Consider the following 15141-nt stretch of genomic DNA (forward strand, 5'->3'; position numbering starts at 1 on the left):
AGGGCCAAAGTTTAACAAAAACAAAGACCAGATCTGTGACCCTCAGATGAACCCCTGCGTCTCCTTGGAAGTCTGATGAAGGCAGGGTGATTAGTCACAGTGCTGCTAGTGGTCCACTGATTAGTTTTTATATTGTCCTAATCTTATTTAATTCTCCTAACAGCATCTTGAGACCCTGTACTGACCAGTTTGCTAAAATTCAAATGTATTTACTAGTTTAAAAATTGAATATAGCGGGAAATAAAAGCTATCTTTTTATAGTGATCTAATTTACTTGAATCTTCTCAGACCATTTGTTTTCCGGGACTTTTTCTCCATTATTAGCCCAGAAAATGAAATGTGTAACACAACAACAAACTTCCCTGTGTACAACTAAGCCACAACCAATAAAACCAGAAAACATGGAAGTCTTGGTAGCTCTTAAAAATAGCAAGTCAACTGTATTGAGTTCAAGGGAATTAAGAAAACAAAACCAAAAACAAAACCAGAGCAACCGAATGGATAAAGACCTCAATTGGCCTGGCATGGTGGTGGTTCACGCCTGTAATCCTAGCACTCTGGGAGCCCGAGGTGGGAGGCCCACTTGAGCTCAGCAGTTCGAGACCAGCCTGAGCAAGAGTGAGACCCCCATCTCTACTAAAAATAGAAAAATCAGCCAGGTGTGGTGTCGTGTGCCTGTAGTCCCAGCTACTAGGGAGGCTGAGGCAGGAGGATTGCTTGAGCCCAGGAGTTTGAGGTTGCTGTGAGTTAGGCTAATGACATGGCAACTGAGCGAAACTCTGTCTCAAAAAAAAAGACCTCAACTGATTTTCAAAAAAGAGAGAAGGAAAAGAATTAAGTAGAAAATATAAATACTATTCTATTCTCAATTCTGAAATACCTAGAGAAATTTTAGAAGTAGCTAATCTGATTTTGGATTAATTGTTAGCAGTGTTTGTATGATTAATATAAAGTCATAAAAGTCCCAAACAGGACAATGTGAGATGATTCAAAAGCTCACAGAAATAAAAGTGTTCTGCCTCTTAGTGTGAAAATAAATAAAACAATGAACATATACTATATATATCTAAAACAACAGACTTTGATCATTAAAATCCACACAGATTTTAGAGTTGAAATATGATGGCATTTCTTAAGTAGTTACAGAAAAATCCAGGATAATGCTCTATAGGCTAAGCAGACCTTAATAAGCTATAAGTCACAGCAGAAATCATTATTTCATTCAACTCCTCAGTGAGTACTTTTGTAAGTTAACAATCCTCTGATATATTTTTTGATAATACAATGCTGACTTAAATAAGTGCTACAAACTGGGATTAACCAACATGCTGTGGGAATTCAGAGGAAATCGTGATTCATTCTAATTCGGGTGGAGGGCAGGAAATTACAGAATATAACCACAGAGTGGCTTTTATGTAGACTTTCAAGGATGGGCAAATCTTGGAACTATTATTTCTTGCTTATATAACACGTCATGTTTACATAAAACATATTCATAGAAAAGTTACAAAATATAGATCAGCAAAAATAAGAACATAATTCCATGAAAAACAACCCATAATCTCACAAATTAGAAAACATAGCATTGTTAACACTGACTTTCTTTCTATATGGAGAGACATGCAACTTTATAATAGACATGCAGTTTTCTAACAAGTTCCTTATAATATGTTGTAAACATGTTTACATCTTTTGGTATTTATTTTCAGGTGACAATATCTCCTTATCTGTTTATATCTTAATTTATTAACCAACTATCATTTTATGAACTTTTTTATTTCCAGTTGTTTGTTATTATGGACATTTAAGATGTGTTAAAATGCCTCTCAACAATATATTAATATGTCTTTGAGTACTTAGCAGATTACTTGAGTATTCATCAGATTATTTCTTGAGGAGGAATTCCTCGAAATGGAATTGCTGAGGGTTGACATCAAGGTTACTGATGTTCTCTTTTCTTTATAATCCATTAACTTGTTCTGACGGCCCTCTTGACTCTACTTCCCTTTCCAGCTATTGTACCATTTCTCGGCTCCCTTTTAAGCAGAGAAACCCAAGAGTTGTTTATATTCACTATCTCCAATTCTTCTTCCTTTCTCTTTTAAAACCATCTCAATCAGGCTTTTCCCCAACCACTGCATCTAAACTGCTCTTGTCCAAATAACCAATGATCATCCCTCCCACTCCCCCTCCACACATTTTGTTAAATCCAGCATTAAATCTCATTCATCATATTACTTGATCATACAGCAACTTTTCAGATACATGATCATTCCCTCCTTTCAGGAACATTTTCTTCACTTGGATTCCAGGACACCACATGCTCTTGGTTTCCCTTCTACCTCCCTGGCCACTCATTTTGTCTCCTCATCCTATAGACCCTCATTCCCTTGATCTCATTAAGTTTTAGCTTTAAATACCACCTCTTCACCAATGATTACAACTAGTACCTCTAGTCTAGTCCTCCCCAAAAAACTCAAACATCCAAACTCATACATGCTAGAAACTTACCATGTCCAGAACTCAACTCCTGCTTTAAAAAACAAACCCCTACTCCACCGCACCCACAGTCTTTCCACGCTCTGTAAATGACAACAGCTGTCCTTCAGTTACTCGAGCCTACAGCCTTGGAATCCCTCTAGATCTTTATCTTATTCCACCTTCAGTTCTTCAAGAAATGTTGTTGCCCCTACCCCTAAAATATATTTAGAATCTAATTTCTTACCACTTCCACTGCTACTACTCCAGTCCAGTATTTCTCCTCTGAATTATTAAAAGAGCCCCTAACTAGTCTCCCTGCCTTTGCCCTTAATCCTATATCGATGTGCAACACAGAGGCCTGAGGATCGAAGTCAGATCTTGTCGCTCCTCTGCTAAACACTCTATATGCTTCCCCCATTTCACTTGCAGTAAAAGCCAAAACTCTTACATGCTATATAAATCCTGAACTCTATGCCATACTCCCAACCCCCATATATCCCCTCTGACTTTAACCTCTACTTTTCCCCTAACTCACTGCTCCAGCCACCCAGACCTACCAGCCATTGGTTGAAGTTACCAGGGCATGTGTCTGCCTCAGGGTATTTGCACTGGCTGTTCCCTGTAATGCTCTTCCATCTGCTATCTTCATGGCTCACTCCCTTGCCACCTCCCAGTTTTTGCTCAGATACCAGTCAAATAGGATTCCCCATGAGGTCTTATTTGACTTTCCCCTTAAAGTGCCCCCTTCCTTCAGTGTTTACTCTGTCCCTTCTCTGCTTTTTCTCCATAGCATTTATCGCCTTCTGATATACATTTTGTGTAATTGTTTGTTTCTCATGGGACCCCAAAAATGTATCCGTAAAAGCAGGAATTTTTGTCTGATTTATTCACTACTGGAAGAGGGTCAATGTTACAGATGCATATTTAATGCTTTTAATTTATTTTTCCAATTTGCTTCTAAAGAATTTAAGGTACAGTATTTAAATGAGTGGATACAGTGGAGAAGGATGGCCTACATTGAAGCCATAGGCTGGCAAAGTCACTGACATGCAAGAAACAGAATAGCGTACTGGTCACCAGGTATTTCTGATGTGTCAGGGCGGGGGAATACAGGATTTACTTAATGGAAGAACAGTCTTACTAATGGGCTAACAAGGAAAAATAAATTTCTAACTGGCAGGCACTTAGAGTAGCATGAACCCTGTCTCTAAGGTTAGTAGCATGAATCTCCCTCCTACAGAGATGTTTACCTAGTAATTAAAAGATGCTGAGCTAACAAAGGAAAAAGAATAAATTCTCATTAACATTTTCCAGAGCTGGTCATTATACATCCCACAAGGGAAAGGAGCCTTCAGAGGAGGGGGGAGAAGAAAGGGTAAACAATCTTATCCACTGTCATTTTAGAGTTACTATTTATAGACAAAAATGTTTTTTTCTGAGTTTGTTTAAACAGCCTTAAAGGGTTCCCAGCCAGACAGCTGAGGCACAAGCTTCCCCAACCTCTTCAAGGAGTGACAGTTCTATTTCTTGGTGCTGGGCCCTCTTTCTCTTCGGAGAAAGAGTAAATAAACTTGGTGCTTCTTTCTATCCTAAACACCGTCTGAGAATTCTTTCTTACCTGCCTAAGGACTTCACGTCCTGACGCTTAAAATAGAAACACATCAATGGAACAAAGCTACATTTTAACTGAAAACACAAAATCAGCTTACTCCACAATAAGAAATAAAATGATGAAATGAAAAGGGAATTCCTTACTAAAATACTGATTGAGGTATTGGAACACTTAATGAAAACTTTTACCACAAATAAGAAATTTGACAAAGTACCAAATTCTGTTGGTGAGGAAGGCTGTCTTTGAAAAGGTAATGAAAACTATGGATGCTCCCAAGAAAATTGCACATGTGTCTGCAAAGTTTAGAAAGTCTACCATCCTCTGAAACCTACCCCTAGACCACCATGGGCCAGTATTCCAGAATACTAACTAAGAAAAAAAAAAAGTATCCCAGTTAAGAAATATTATTGCAACATCATGACAATCACCGGACAGAAATGATGCGAAGATAAAGATGTGGGTAGTTGCAACATTAAGTTCTAACATTTTGAGTAAATCTTCAAAGCTGAAGCTTACTCCACTAAAAGAAAGAGAATTCAGCCATGTCTTAAATGTTAAATAATAAATATATAGGCCCAAGCATCCCAAAGTCAACTCAGCAAATGTTCAAACTGAAATCTTCTTATTTTAAGCTTGATCAATACTTTTATAAAGTTCACAAGATAATCAGAAGGAAGATTATTTAGGTACTGGTAATTTGAATTTTTTAAAAAATTGAAATCAGCAAACATTTCATCCAAATAATCTACGCTATTGTGTGTCTGGCCTCTGTACAATTTTGTCATTAGGCATCTTTCTTCTAAATAATTCAGTAAAATATTAATAATGAGTCCTTGCTTCTCTACCAAATGCCTCTTCTGTCTGTACCACAGAATCCAGAAATAATTAAAGGGCATTCAGCTTGGGTAGTTTTTCTTGATCAGAGATGTCTCTGGAGACGGGTATGGTAAGGGAAGGGAGAGGGTCTTATTTACATCCTGAATATAAACAGCTCTTTATTCGCCGAGACCATTCTTTGCAGGGTAACAGGACTAATGCAGAAAACTCCTCCATGGCTGATATCTGATGCCAACCCTTGTAGTGACAAAGGCCACGAAAACAAATGCAGAGGCACTGAATCTAATAAAATCAGTCCTGAGAGGTCTCTCTGGTTGGCTTCTTTTCCCTGTTGCCACTAATCAGAAGACGAGTTTACCAATAGCCATCAGCCAAGCACATCCAAACTGGATCCACGCCAAAAGCAAGCAGCATTGTTGGGATCTGGGCAGCAAAGTGGAAGGGTGGCCGGGGCCTCAGCTGGATGAAAGCATGCGGGGACTGCTGGGCAGCAGCTGGAGGAAGTTTGGCCACGCTGGCAGGGGGACACACGAGTGGTTAACAAGCGAACCCAGCCTGCCTCTCCTGGAGACCCAGCTACAGGTCTGTACCTATGGCTTAAGCCTTTTCTTTGTTGGTTTTGAAACCAACAATGCCTATGATTTTAGGATCTTAAAACTTAGTGGCAACATTTTGCCTTATAGATATGACAAAAATATGAATTCACTGATTGTCATGGCCTAAAGGGAATAACTTGAAAGTTGTATTTTTTTTTCTTTTTGATAATGATACATCAAGTAAATCTTGGCACAAATATATCCTAAGAACACTTGATATGTCAAATATATGGAAGAGCACCTGAAGCTAGGAGTCAACAAATCTGCATGCCTTGGTGTTATGACTCCATTCTTTGCTCAGTAGGCAATGGCCACATATGCAAAAATAAGAGACTCCCTTTGGTTCTGGACTATGTAATGACCACTGTTTCTAAGAGTTAGCAGGAACCAAGCATCTTGCTTCAGGAGGGACAACAGGGGGTTAAAGAGGGTTTTGTCTCTCTCTAAGAAATGCAGCACCTGCTTTGCTTTGTCTGAAAAATCACCAAAGGAGTCTCAATCTGAGGCAGCATTAAGGAAGAATATTTGCAGAAACCTAAAAACTAACAATTTTATAATCAGAGGTGCAATAAGTGACACCACTGACTACACAAGAAAGAGGGAAATCAACCTATTGTTTTCCAGAAAATCAATGGGTGAGACTGTGGTGTATAAGTTGTCCAAAACCACCTTCTACAGAAAAAAAAAAAGATATGTAGAGATCAATATTGATGTATCCTTCAGCAGTTATACCTTTAACTGGACATTTATTTAAAATATTCCCTGAACAACAAAGCCCTTGAGTCAATAAACACATCAGAAAAATATTCAAAGTTAAGAAACAACTTTGAGGCTAGTGAATAAATTAGAATATTTGACTAAAAAAGATATCCTTTCTGCATTAAAAAAGAATTCAAGAATTTTAACCAATCTACCATGAATAATAAGCAAATTTAAGGATACCATATTGAATTTGTCCTATAGGTCTGTGCACCTCTTAACTGGAAAAGTTATCTCAAGAAATTGTCCTGGTCTGCTGTGTTAGATAAAAGTCTTGGTATGTGGACAAATTTAAATCAACCAATGGAAGTACTGATCATAGCAGGGACTATGGTATTTCTCCTTTCCCAAATGTTTATAATTAATATCTTAAGTAGCATAAGTATAAACAATAGGATCTATTACATAAAACCTTTTAAATGGAATATTATCTTTATATTCCACACATATTGAACTTACAGGATATAAGACAATTTAAAATTTGATGACCACAACTGATCAGAAACTATTATTGGTATTATTGACAGAGAATGAAGAAAAATATAGGTTATAAAAAATGGTCCATATTTATTGGGGGTTGAAGTACTGCAAGAGATAATACCTTTAACATTTTTAGTGATTCATCTAGAGGGAGAAAACAAATTAAATTTTTTTATTCCAACTTGATTTCTTAATAACTGTAGCAAATTTGGGGGTACATCTATTCTTATAGGTTTTGTAATCAAAGTCCTTATAATGTCACAACAGATTTTAAGAATTCTGATATTAAATTATCTGTGAGAAAACAGAAGGAATCTGTAGTTTAGTAATATAACTTCACAATTACATACATAAAACATGAATATTGCTAAAAATTTCTGCATATATTTATTAAAATATAAATTTAGTAATGCCATATTTTCTGTTCACTGTATTTTCTAGCCTTATCAATAATTTTCTAGATTTCTTCTATTATAATTATCTTTAGTATTTTATGTTTAATAAATTTGAGTCCCTGAGATTATAAATATATAAATATCTACTATTCACCAAGTGCTTTACACATATTAATCCATTTAATTGTCATGCTAACCCTCAATAACAGATGTTATTCTTTCCATTTCAAAGAGGAGAAAACCCAAGCCCAGAGAAGACAAGTGAATGGCCCATGGTCACACAGATATCAGAAGGTTGTACTGGAATACACAGCCAAAGCTGTCAACCCCCAAACACTATGCTTTGCTTCTCAAGAAAACCTTTACTTTATGCCCTTTAAGCTAATATAACTTACCTCATATCTTACCAAGGACAAAATATCTGGCAGTATAAATATTAAATACACCATCTAATTCTGAGTCAAAACAACACACATAGTTGTAAAGTCTTTAAGGAATAATAATAAAAAAAAAACGATTACACAAACAACTCTAGATAAGCCATTCTCTTATGAGGTCATGACTAGCAAAACATTTGTCCTTTCCACCAAAATCAAGGAGAGAACTCCAGCTGTCATCGTTTAATTATTAGGTTTTCTTTTAAATAAGAGCTTAATATTTTGTTTGCTTATTTTAAACACAATTCCAAAATGTTTTCTTGTCCTCTCTAGCAGTGGATACTAACATTTTTACTAGTTACTGTATGCTTTATAAAACAGAGAAACTTTGTAATATTTCATTATTTCTCAGTAGCTTTATTAAAAGCAGAGTCTATGCAATCAGGAACAGTATTTTCTTAACATTGCTTCCTACTTTGCTGTGGAAGCATCATTTCATGCCCATTATGTTATTTACACCACCAGGAACCATCATTTATTTATGTGAGCTAATGTTATAAAATCAATACCTTTTAGGTTGCCCAAGAATGTATCTGTAATTCTTTTTCTTTAAAGAGTTCAAAAATTTCCACATTTCTTCTACAAATATTACAAAAATGCATTTGAAGACTTAAAAAATCTCATCCATCATAAGCACTAGCTATCAAATCAGATTTCAAATATTATTTATGTGATATGAACACATCATGTGAGATTTTGTTCCAGAATTAAAGAACTTAAATCCCCTGTGATCTTTTTGTGTCAAAAAATCACAATTGGTCTCATTCTAAATAAAATAAGGACATAGAGTTTCCATTCAAAGAATGAGTGGTGGACCTACCAACTAAAATTTATTCTATTATTTTTACTTCTGCGGAAATTTTTTAGGATATCAGCAATGTGTACTTTTTTGACATTCTGAATGACACTTTATCACATGAGTTAACATTTCACGTAGGCTCGAGCTCCTTGGCATACGTGAATGAGGATGGTGATTTTGAGAGTGAGCAACAAGGGTGAGACGAATAGCAGATGCCTTGGAAATGCAGAGGCCTCTTCCCCCTCTCCTGACTCAGTGTCGTTCCCTAACTCCAGGGCACCCAGAGGCTAAGTTCCTCCCACGAGGACGTGGAGCCCTTCCTGTGCACGCTCCTTCCAGCCACCCTCCTGCTCTTCCTGGCCTTTCTGCTGCTGTTCCTGTACCGCCGCTGCAAGTCCCCGCGGCCCCCGGACCAGGTCTTCAGCGTGGACCTCGCAGAGCGCCCGCCCGCCGGGGAGGTGACTGACTTCCTGCCCAGCCTCCCCTGGGGCAGCGAGCAGGACGTCCCCTACGCCCCCCTGCCGCCCCTCTCTGGGTGCTTACCGCCCTCCTACGAGGAGGCCACCGGGAACCCTGCAGGGGATATGGTCCTTCAGAATGAAGGGGCTTCACCTGGACCAAATGAGCAAACATAAACTGCGCTTGAAGGCCTTTTTTTTTTTTTGAGACAGAGTCTCACTCTGTTGCCCGGGTTAGAGTGAGTGCAGTGGCGTCAGCCTAGCTCACAGCAACCTCAACCTCCTGGGCTCAAGCATCCTCCTGCCTCAGCCTCCCTAGTAGCTGGGACTACAGGCATGCGCCACCATGCCCGGCTAATTTTTTTTTTTTCTATATATATTTTAGTTGGCCAGATAATTTTCTTTCTATTTTTAGTAGAGATGGGGTCTCGCTCTTGCTCAGGCTGGTCTCGAACTCCTGACCTCGAGCGATCCACCCGCCTCGGCCTCCCAGAGTGCTAGGGTTACAGGCGTGAGCCACCGCGCCCGGCCAGGAGGCCTATTTAAAGAGCCCCCAAGAGAAGGGGGAGAAGGTCCCAGGCGACGGGACACTTTAGGCTGGAGGAAAACCTGAACAAATGCCGATCTAGTGAACCTGTTTTCAGCTTCCTGAGGGAAAAGTTCCCCACGTTCTCCTAAAGATGACTGGGCTCTCCTAAAATGTATAATCCCCCTGAGAAAATAGGAACGTTCTACATGAGGTGAGAAAAAAAAAAAAAAAGTTTTGAATTACTAGTGAGCATAGGAACCAGCTCTGAAGAACAAGAAAATAGAAAAATGCTGGACTGGCCAAAGGAAACTGCTTTTGCAACCAAATAAAAATTTTCTTCCTATACCAGTTTTTTAGGATCTCATGTTTTGTTCCCCTTCTGTGTGAATGCTTCAAAATGCACAGTTTTAGAGGGATGTAAAAGACATCTCTAGAGCTGCAGGGGATGATGGTTGTAAGTAATGGTAAAATATTAACAGTGAAACTTAATACTAAAATGTACAGACATTTGCAAACATTTCAGTTAAAAATAATGATAATAAAGCTTCCCAAAGTTAACTCCTTTGTAGTGTCAGCCTTGCTTGTCTTCTGATTTGCTTTCTGGAATGAGGGAGGCATTTGGTTCTGTCATGTGGGAATATCTCACCCTAGACCATCCCAGGTCATCTCACAGTGCTGTGGCAGAAGTGAGAGTGCTGCTAGAACACATTATCTTCGCATGTGTCACTGTCTGTCATCTCATTATAGGGCACGACTATGCAATGCTATAGCACTATGACTGAAGTTGTACCTTCACCAAGCAGCAGTGACAGAATAGAAATCAGCTTTACATTGCAAAAAGAAAGTCAAAATTTTGGACCCTACGGTAAAGAGAAACAGATTAGCTCCAACAGGGACCTTATAAACCACATAGTTCAAACTCTTGCTTTATAGGCATCAAAACTAGAGCTCAGAGGGGTTAAATGACTTGTCCAATGTCACCTAGCTTATAAAAGGCAGAGCTGGGACCAGCGCCTGGCCTCTCTGTCCTGGGCAGAGCACCTTCCACTGTGCCGGATGCTCTTCCAAGAAATTGCAAAGGTGGAGTTTCCACCCATGCTCCTGATGTGGGCTCAGGAGGTTGAGCACAGTAGGGTTAGGAATTGACACAAATCTCCCTCAGTGGTTCTTCAAATGGGGAGACAGAGGTGGGTTTTACCACTTGGGAGGTATATCAAAACACCCAGGGAGGGGAGGTGGGGCTGTGGCATGTCTTGCATAGCTCTCAAACTCTTATTGGATGCTATAATTCTTTTGAAAACAATTTTTATCATCCTCACAATACAAAATGCAAAAGTAGATAATATGTGATGGTTCAAAATGAACACAAACCGGTAGCTTTTAAAAAATCATTTTTGGTATGAATATTTTTATGCCAGATATACAATGTGGTAAGGTTTAAAACAACAAAGTAGTAGGCAAAAATAGGATACCTTTCTTTTTAAATATAATGTGATAGAAATAATAGTTGTATCTATGAGGACTAAAGCAAAATATAGCCTACTTAGGTGAAAATCAATAAGATTACTTTTAGGGAAATTGTACTGACCAATTCTCTAATGTTTTTTAAGGCAGGGGTCCCCAACCTTTATGGCACCAGGGACTCTTTTCATGCAAGACAATTTTTCCGTGGACTGGAGGGGAATGATGGGGGGATAGTGTCGGAATGATTCAAGTGCATTACATTTATTGCACACTTTATATCTATTATTATTACGTTGTAATATATAATGAAATAATTACCCAGCTTACCATAGGTTGGGGACCCCTGCTTTAAGTAAAATAAACAGAAATGAGAAACTCAGCACACAGCTTTCTTCAGAGTTTTTTAATCTCAAGAATTTAGTTCTGTGTAAGACTACTAATTCCTTCCCAACTGCCATTCCTCCTTCTTCCTTGCTAACAGAACCCTGATTTGGTTCTGGGATCCTAAAACCACCTGCTTAAGGCAGGCTGGGCCCTTCCAAAACCCAGGGGGTACATCGTGACAATCATGGTGGTCTTAAGTTCTTCACCAGGGACTTATTTGGTCTTTGGGACCTAAGGGGAGATCTATAAGGAGGAACGGCTTACTCTAGAAAAGTTTGCCTCACTATTAAAAATCAAAACATAGAAGGAAATACTCCTCCTCTTTGCTGGATGTTATGTGTCTGCATGTGAAACGTGGGGCTGCCACAGCCATCTTGCAACCATGAAGCAAGACAGCAGTCATGACCGGAAATGAGAATACTAGATTAGGCCCATTACTGGGCATCTACCCAAAGGAACAAAAGATACTCTATAAAAAAGACATCTGGACTAGAATGTTTATAGCAGCACAATTCACAATTGCAAACATGTGGAAACAACCCGTGTCCATCAATACATGAGTGGATTAATAAAATGTGGTATATGTATACCATGGAGTTCCACTCAGCCACAAAAAACAATAGTGATCTAGCACCTCTTTCATCATCCTGGATAGAGCTGGAGCCCATTCTACTAAGTGAAGTATCACAAGAATGGAAAAACAAGCACCACATGTACTCACCATCAAATTGGTATTAACTGATCAACACTTAAGTGCACATATAGTAATAACATTCATTGCGTGCCAGGCAGGTGGGAGGAGGGAGGAGGGGAATGGGTATATTCACACCTAATTGGTGCAGTGCGCACTGTCTGGGGGGATGGACACGCTTGAAGCTCGGACTCGGGTGGGGCAAAGGCAATATATGTAACCTAAACATTTGTACCCCCATAAATATTTAAGGGACTGTAATTAATCAAGTTAATTAATAAACTCTTTTAAAAGGAAAAAATTAAAAAAGTAGGAAAACAGAAAACACCTGGGTTGATGACACTGTGGCACAGCTGAATTAACCCTGAAACTGCCTCTATTTTAATGACAGAATACCTTTCCTACTGTTTTAAAGCCATTTAAACCAGGCTTGCTACTTGTAGACAAAAGCATCCCAACTGCTATAATTTCTAAGGCTACTAAGAAAAGGCATTGCCATATTTTAAAATGTCATATTTTAAGACTTGTTTAAAATAAGTAACCAATGCTAGGACTCATTTAAAATGTTATCAGTGATCTAGGAAAGAAACATTTTATTTTATGGAACCAAACTGAAGCAGTGACACATAAACTATAAACCAGGGGTTGCCAAATTATAACCTGAAGATCAAATCCCATTTGCAACCTGTTTTTGTATGTCTTACAAGAATGGTTTTCACACTTTTAAACAGCTGAAAAACATTAAAGAATAATATTTCATGACACATGAAAATTACATAAATTCAAATTTCAGTGTCTTGAAATAGGTTTTCTTATAACACAGCCATGCCCACTTGCCTATAGCTACTTTTGTGCTACAAGGTCAGAGTTGGGACTAGATGACCTTCAAAGCCTAAAACATTTGCTGTGTGGTCCTTCACAGAAAAAGTTTGCTGGCCCTTGCTGTACCTGATCACATAGTGGAATCACTTGGGGAACTTTTAGAAATGCTAATACCAGGACCACCCAGACCAATTAAATAGAACCAGTGATCCTAACACGAAGCCAAGGTTGAAAGCCATTACTCTAGGTAATGTGAATGGGCCACAAAATACAGGTAAGCTTCAAAGTGGACAGATGTAGGCCGACAGGTTCAGAGAAAACTAGATCTGTAAATACAGCGTGAGCCTTCACTTACAACCCAGCATTCTCTGTAAGCTGTTTCCTGAGGCCATCAGCCTAATGTGTAGCTGCAGCCAATGCAATTCGCAAAGCAGGATTTGCAGGCAGAACATCAGGAACAGTGTAAACAGTACACCCTTGTTTAAATGTTGACACAACTGGCAAGCATGGGTAGTCTGGTTGTTAGCACTCCAAGAAAACGTGGAGTTGAAGAAAATCCACAAATAGAAGAATTACATTGTTAACAACTAAGAAGTACTTTGGGAAGAAATAATTCTAGCCAAAAAAGATTAAGAATAGGAGGGCATGTAACAGAATCAGTGAATTTCACTAAATTCTACATTGGACCACAAAATATCTTTAAACCATCATTTTATAAAAAAGGAAATAAAGTTTGCTTTCTGCTCTGACTTGTAAGGAACCTGGAAACTGTTCAAACAAACATAAAAAGCTGAACAAACTGCAAAAAATCAACAAATCTTCCTAGATCCATTAGAGAACTAAGGTCACAGGACAAATCACTGGCCCCAAAGTTGGAGAGACAGATAGGTAGACACAGAAAATCACAACTTACCTGAGCAGAAACCTCCAGGAGCCAGTGCTGGGGCAGGAAAGCCTGAACTGTAATTGATAGATTGCTGGAAGCTGGTTGTGGACAACTCAGAGAGTTAAAAAACTCCTGGGAGGGGCCATTCATGGGGGGCCCCACATTTTTGTGAGTTTCACCTCCAGGCGCTCTACCAGGTTCTCACAGGGAACGTAAGAGGAAACCCCCCCATGGTTCTGGTAGGGGCAGAGGGAATAACCACTTTGAAATAACCAGAGCCTGCTATTCCTCTTAACGAGGCCTGTGCTCAGGAGAAACTATTTTACCAGAGCCTAACCTGCTGAGGTTTTAGCAGAATCTGACTCACCTGGGGAAAGTGTAAACCCAACTTCAGCCCTGCTATGGTCTGAATATTTGTCTCCACCAAAACTCATGTTGAAATGTAATCCCCAAGTTGGCAGTATTGAGAGATGGGGCATTTAGGAGGTGACGGGTCATGAGGGCTCTGCCATCATGACTAGATTAATCATTCATAGATAAATGGATGAATGAGTTATCATGGAAGTGGGACTGGCAGCTTTATAAGAAAAGGAAGAGAGAGACCAAGCTAGCATGCTCAGCCCCGTCGCCGTGTGATGTCCTGTGCTGCCTCCCAACTCTGCAGAGAGTGCCCACCAGCAAGAAGGCCCTCTCCAGACGTGGTTTCTTGACCTTGGACTTCCCAGCCTCCAGAACTATAAGAAATAAATTTTGTTCTTTATCAATTACCCAGTTTCAGGTATACCATTATAAGCAATGGAAAACAGATGAAGACAATCCCTCTCTGTCCTTCCTCGTGGAGAAAGATAATACTCCACTCCAGCCCCTCTAGCCATCCTGCCCCACCTAAAGGGGAGGGGAAATACTGAGAAGCACTTGTGCAGTTCACAGGCTCCCTAAAAGACGGAGACCCAATCATAGGACTATAGAACACACCCTCCCCCCACACCTTACCACCATGTTACTAAAGGCCTGATTACCAGGGTTCCTGGTACCTAGTATATCACATCCACCTTTCAACAAAAAATTACAAGGCATGCTAAGTGGCAAAAAGTACAGTTTGAAGAGAGAGAGCATGCAGCAGAACCAGACTCAGATATGGCAAGGATGTTGAAATTATCAGACCGAGATGTAAAAAAACTATGATTAATATGCTAAGGGCTCTAATGGAAAAAGTAGACAACATGCAAGAACAGATGAGAAATATAAGCAGATGGAAATTCTAAGAAAAAATTAAAAATGCTGGAGATGCAAAAATACTGCAACACAATGAAGAATGCCTTTAATGTGCTCATTAGTAGACCAGACATGGCTGAAGAAAGAATCGCTGAGCTTGAGGATAAGCCAATAGAAACTTCCAAAACAGAAAAGCGAAGAGAAAAAAAACTGGAAAAAAAGGAACAGAATATCCAAGAATTGTAGGACGATTACAAATGGTGTAACATAGGCATAATGGGGATATTAGGAGAAGA

The 15141-nt window shown here is 39.2% G+C and overlaps 1 protein-coding gene across 1 annotated transcript; it reads left to right on the plus strand.

The window, feature by feature from the left end:
• Nucleotides 1-5401: 5401 nt before the first annotated feature.
• On the plus strand, nt 5402-9031 carry SMIM28 (small integral membrane protein 28). Its single transcript, XM_045542249.1, has 2 exons — nt 5402-5512; nt 8672-9031. The coding sequence occupies exons 1-2, from the start codon at nt 5402-5404 to the stop codon at nt 9029-9031; spliced, it is 471 nt and encodes a 156-aa protein (XP_045398205.1).
• The last annotated feature ends 6110 nt before the right edge of the window (nt 9032-15141 follow it).

Source organism: Lemur catta, chromosome 2 (assembly GCF_020740605.2).
Source record: "Lemur catta isolate mLemCat1 chromosome 2, mLemCat1.pri, whole genome shotgun sequence".
Taxonomy (NCBI): Eukaryota; Metazoa; Chordata; class Mammalia; order Primates; family Lemuridae; genus Lemur; species Lemur catta.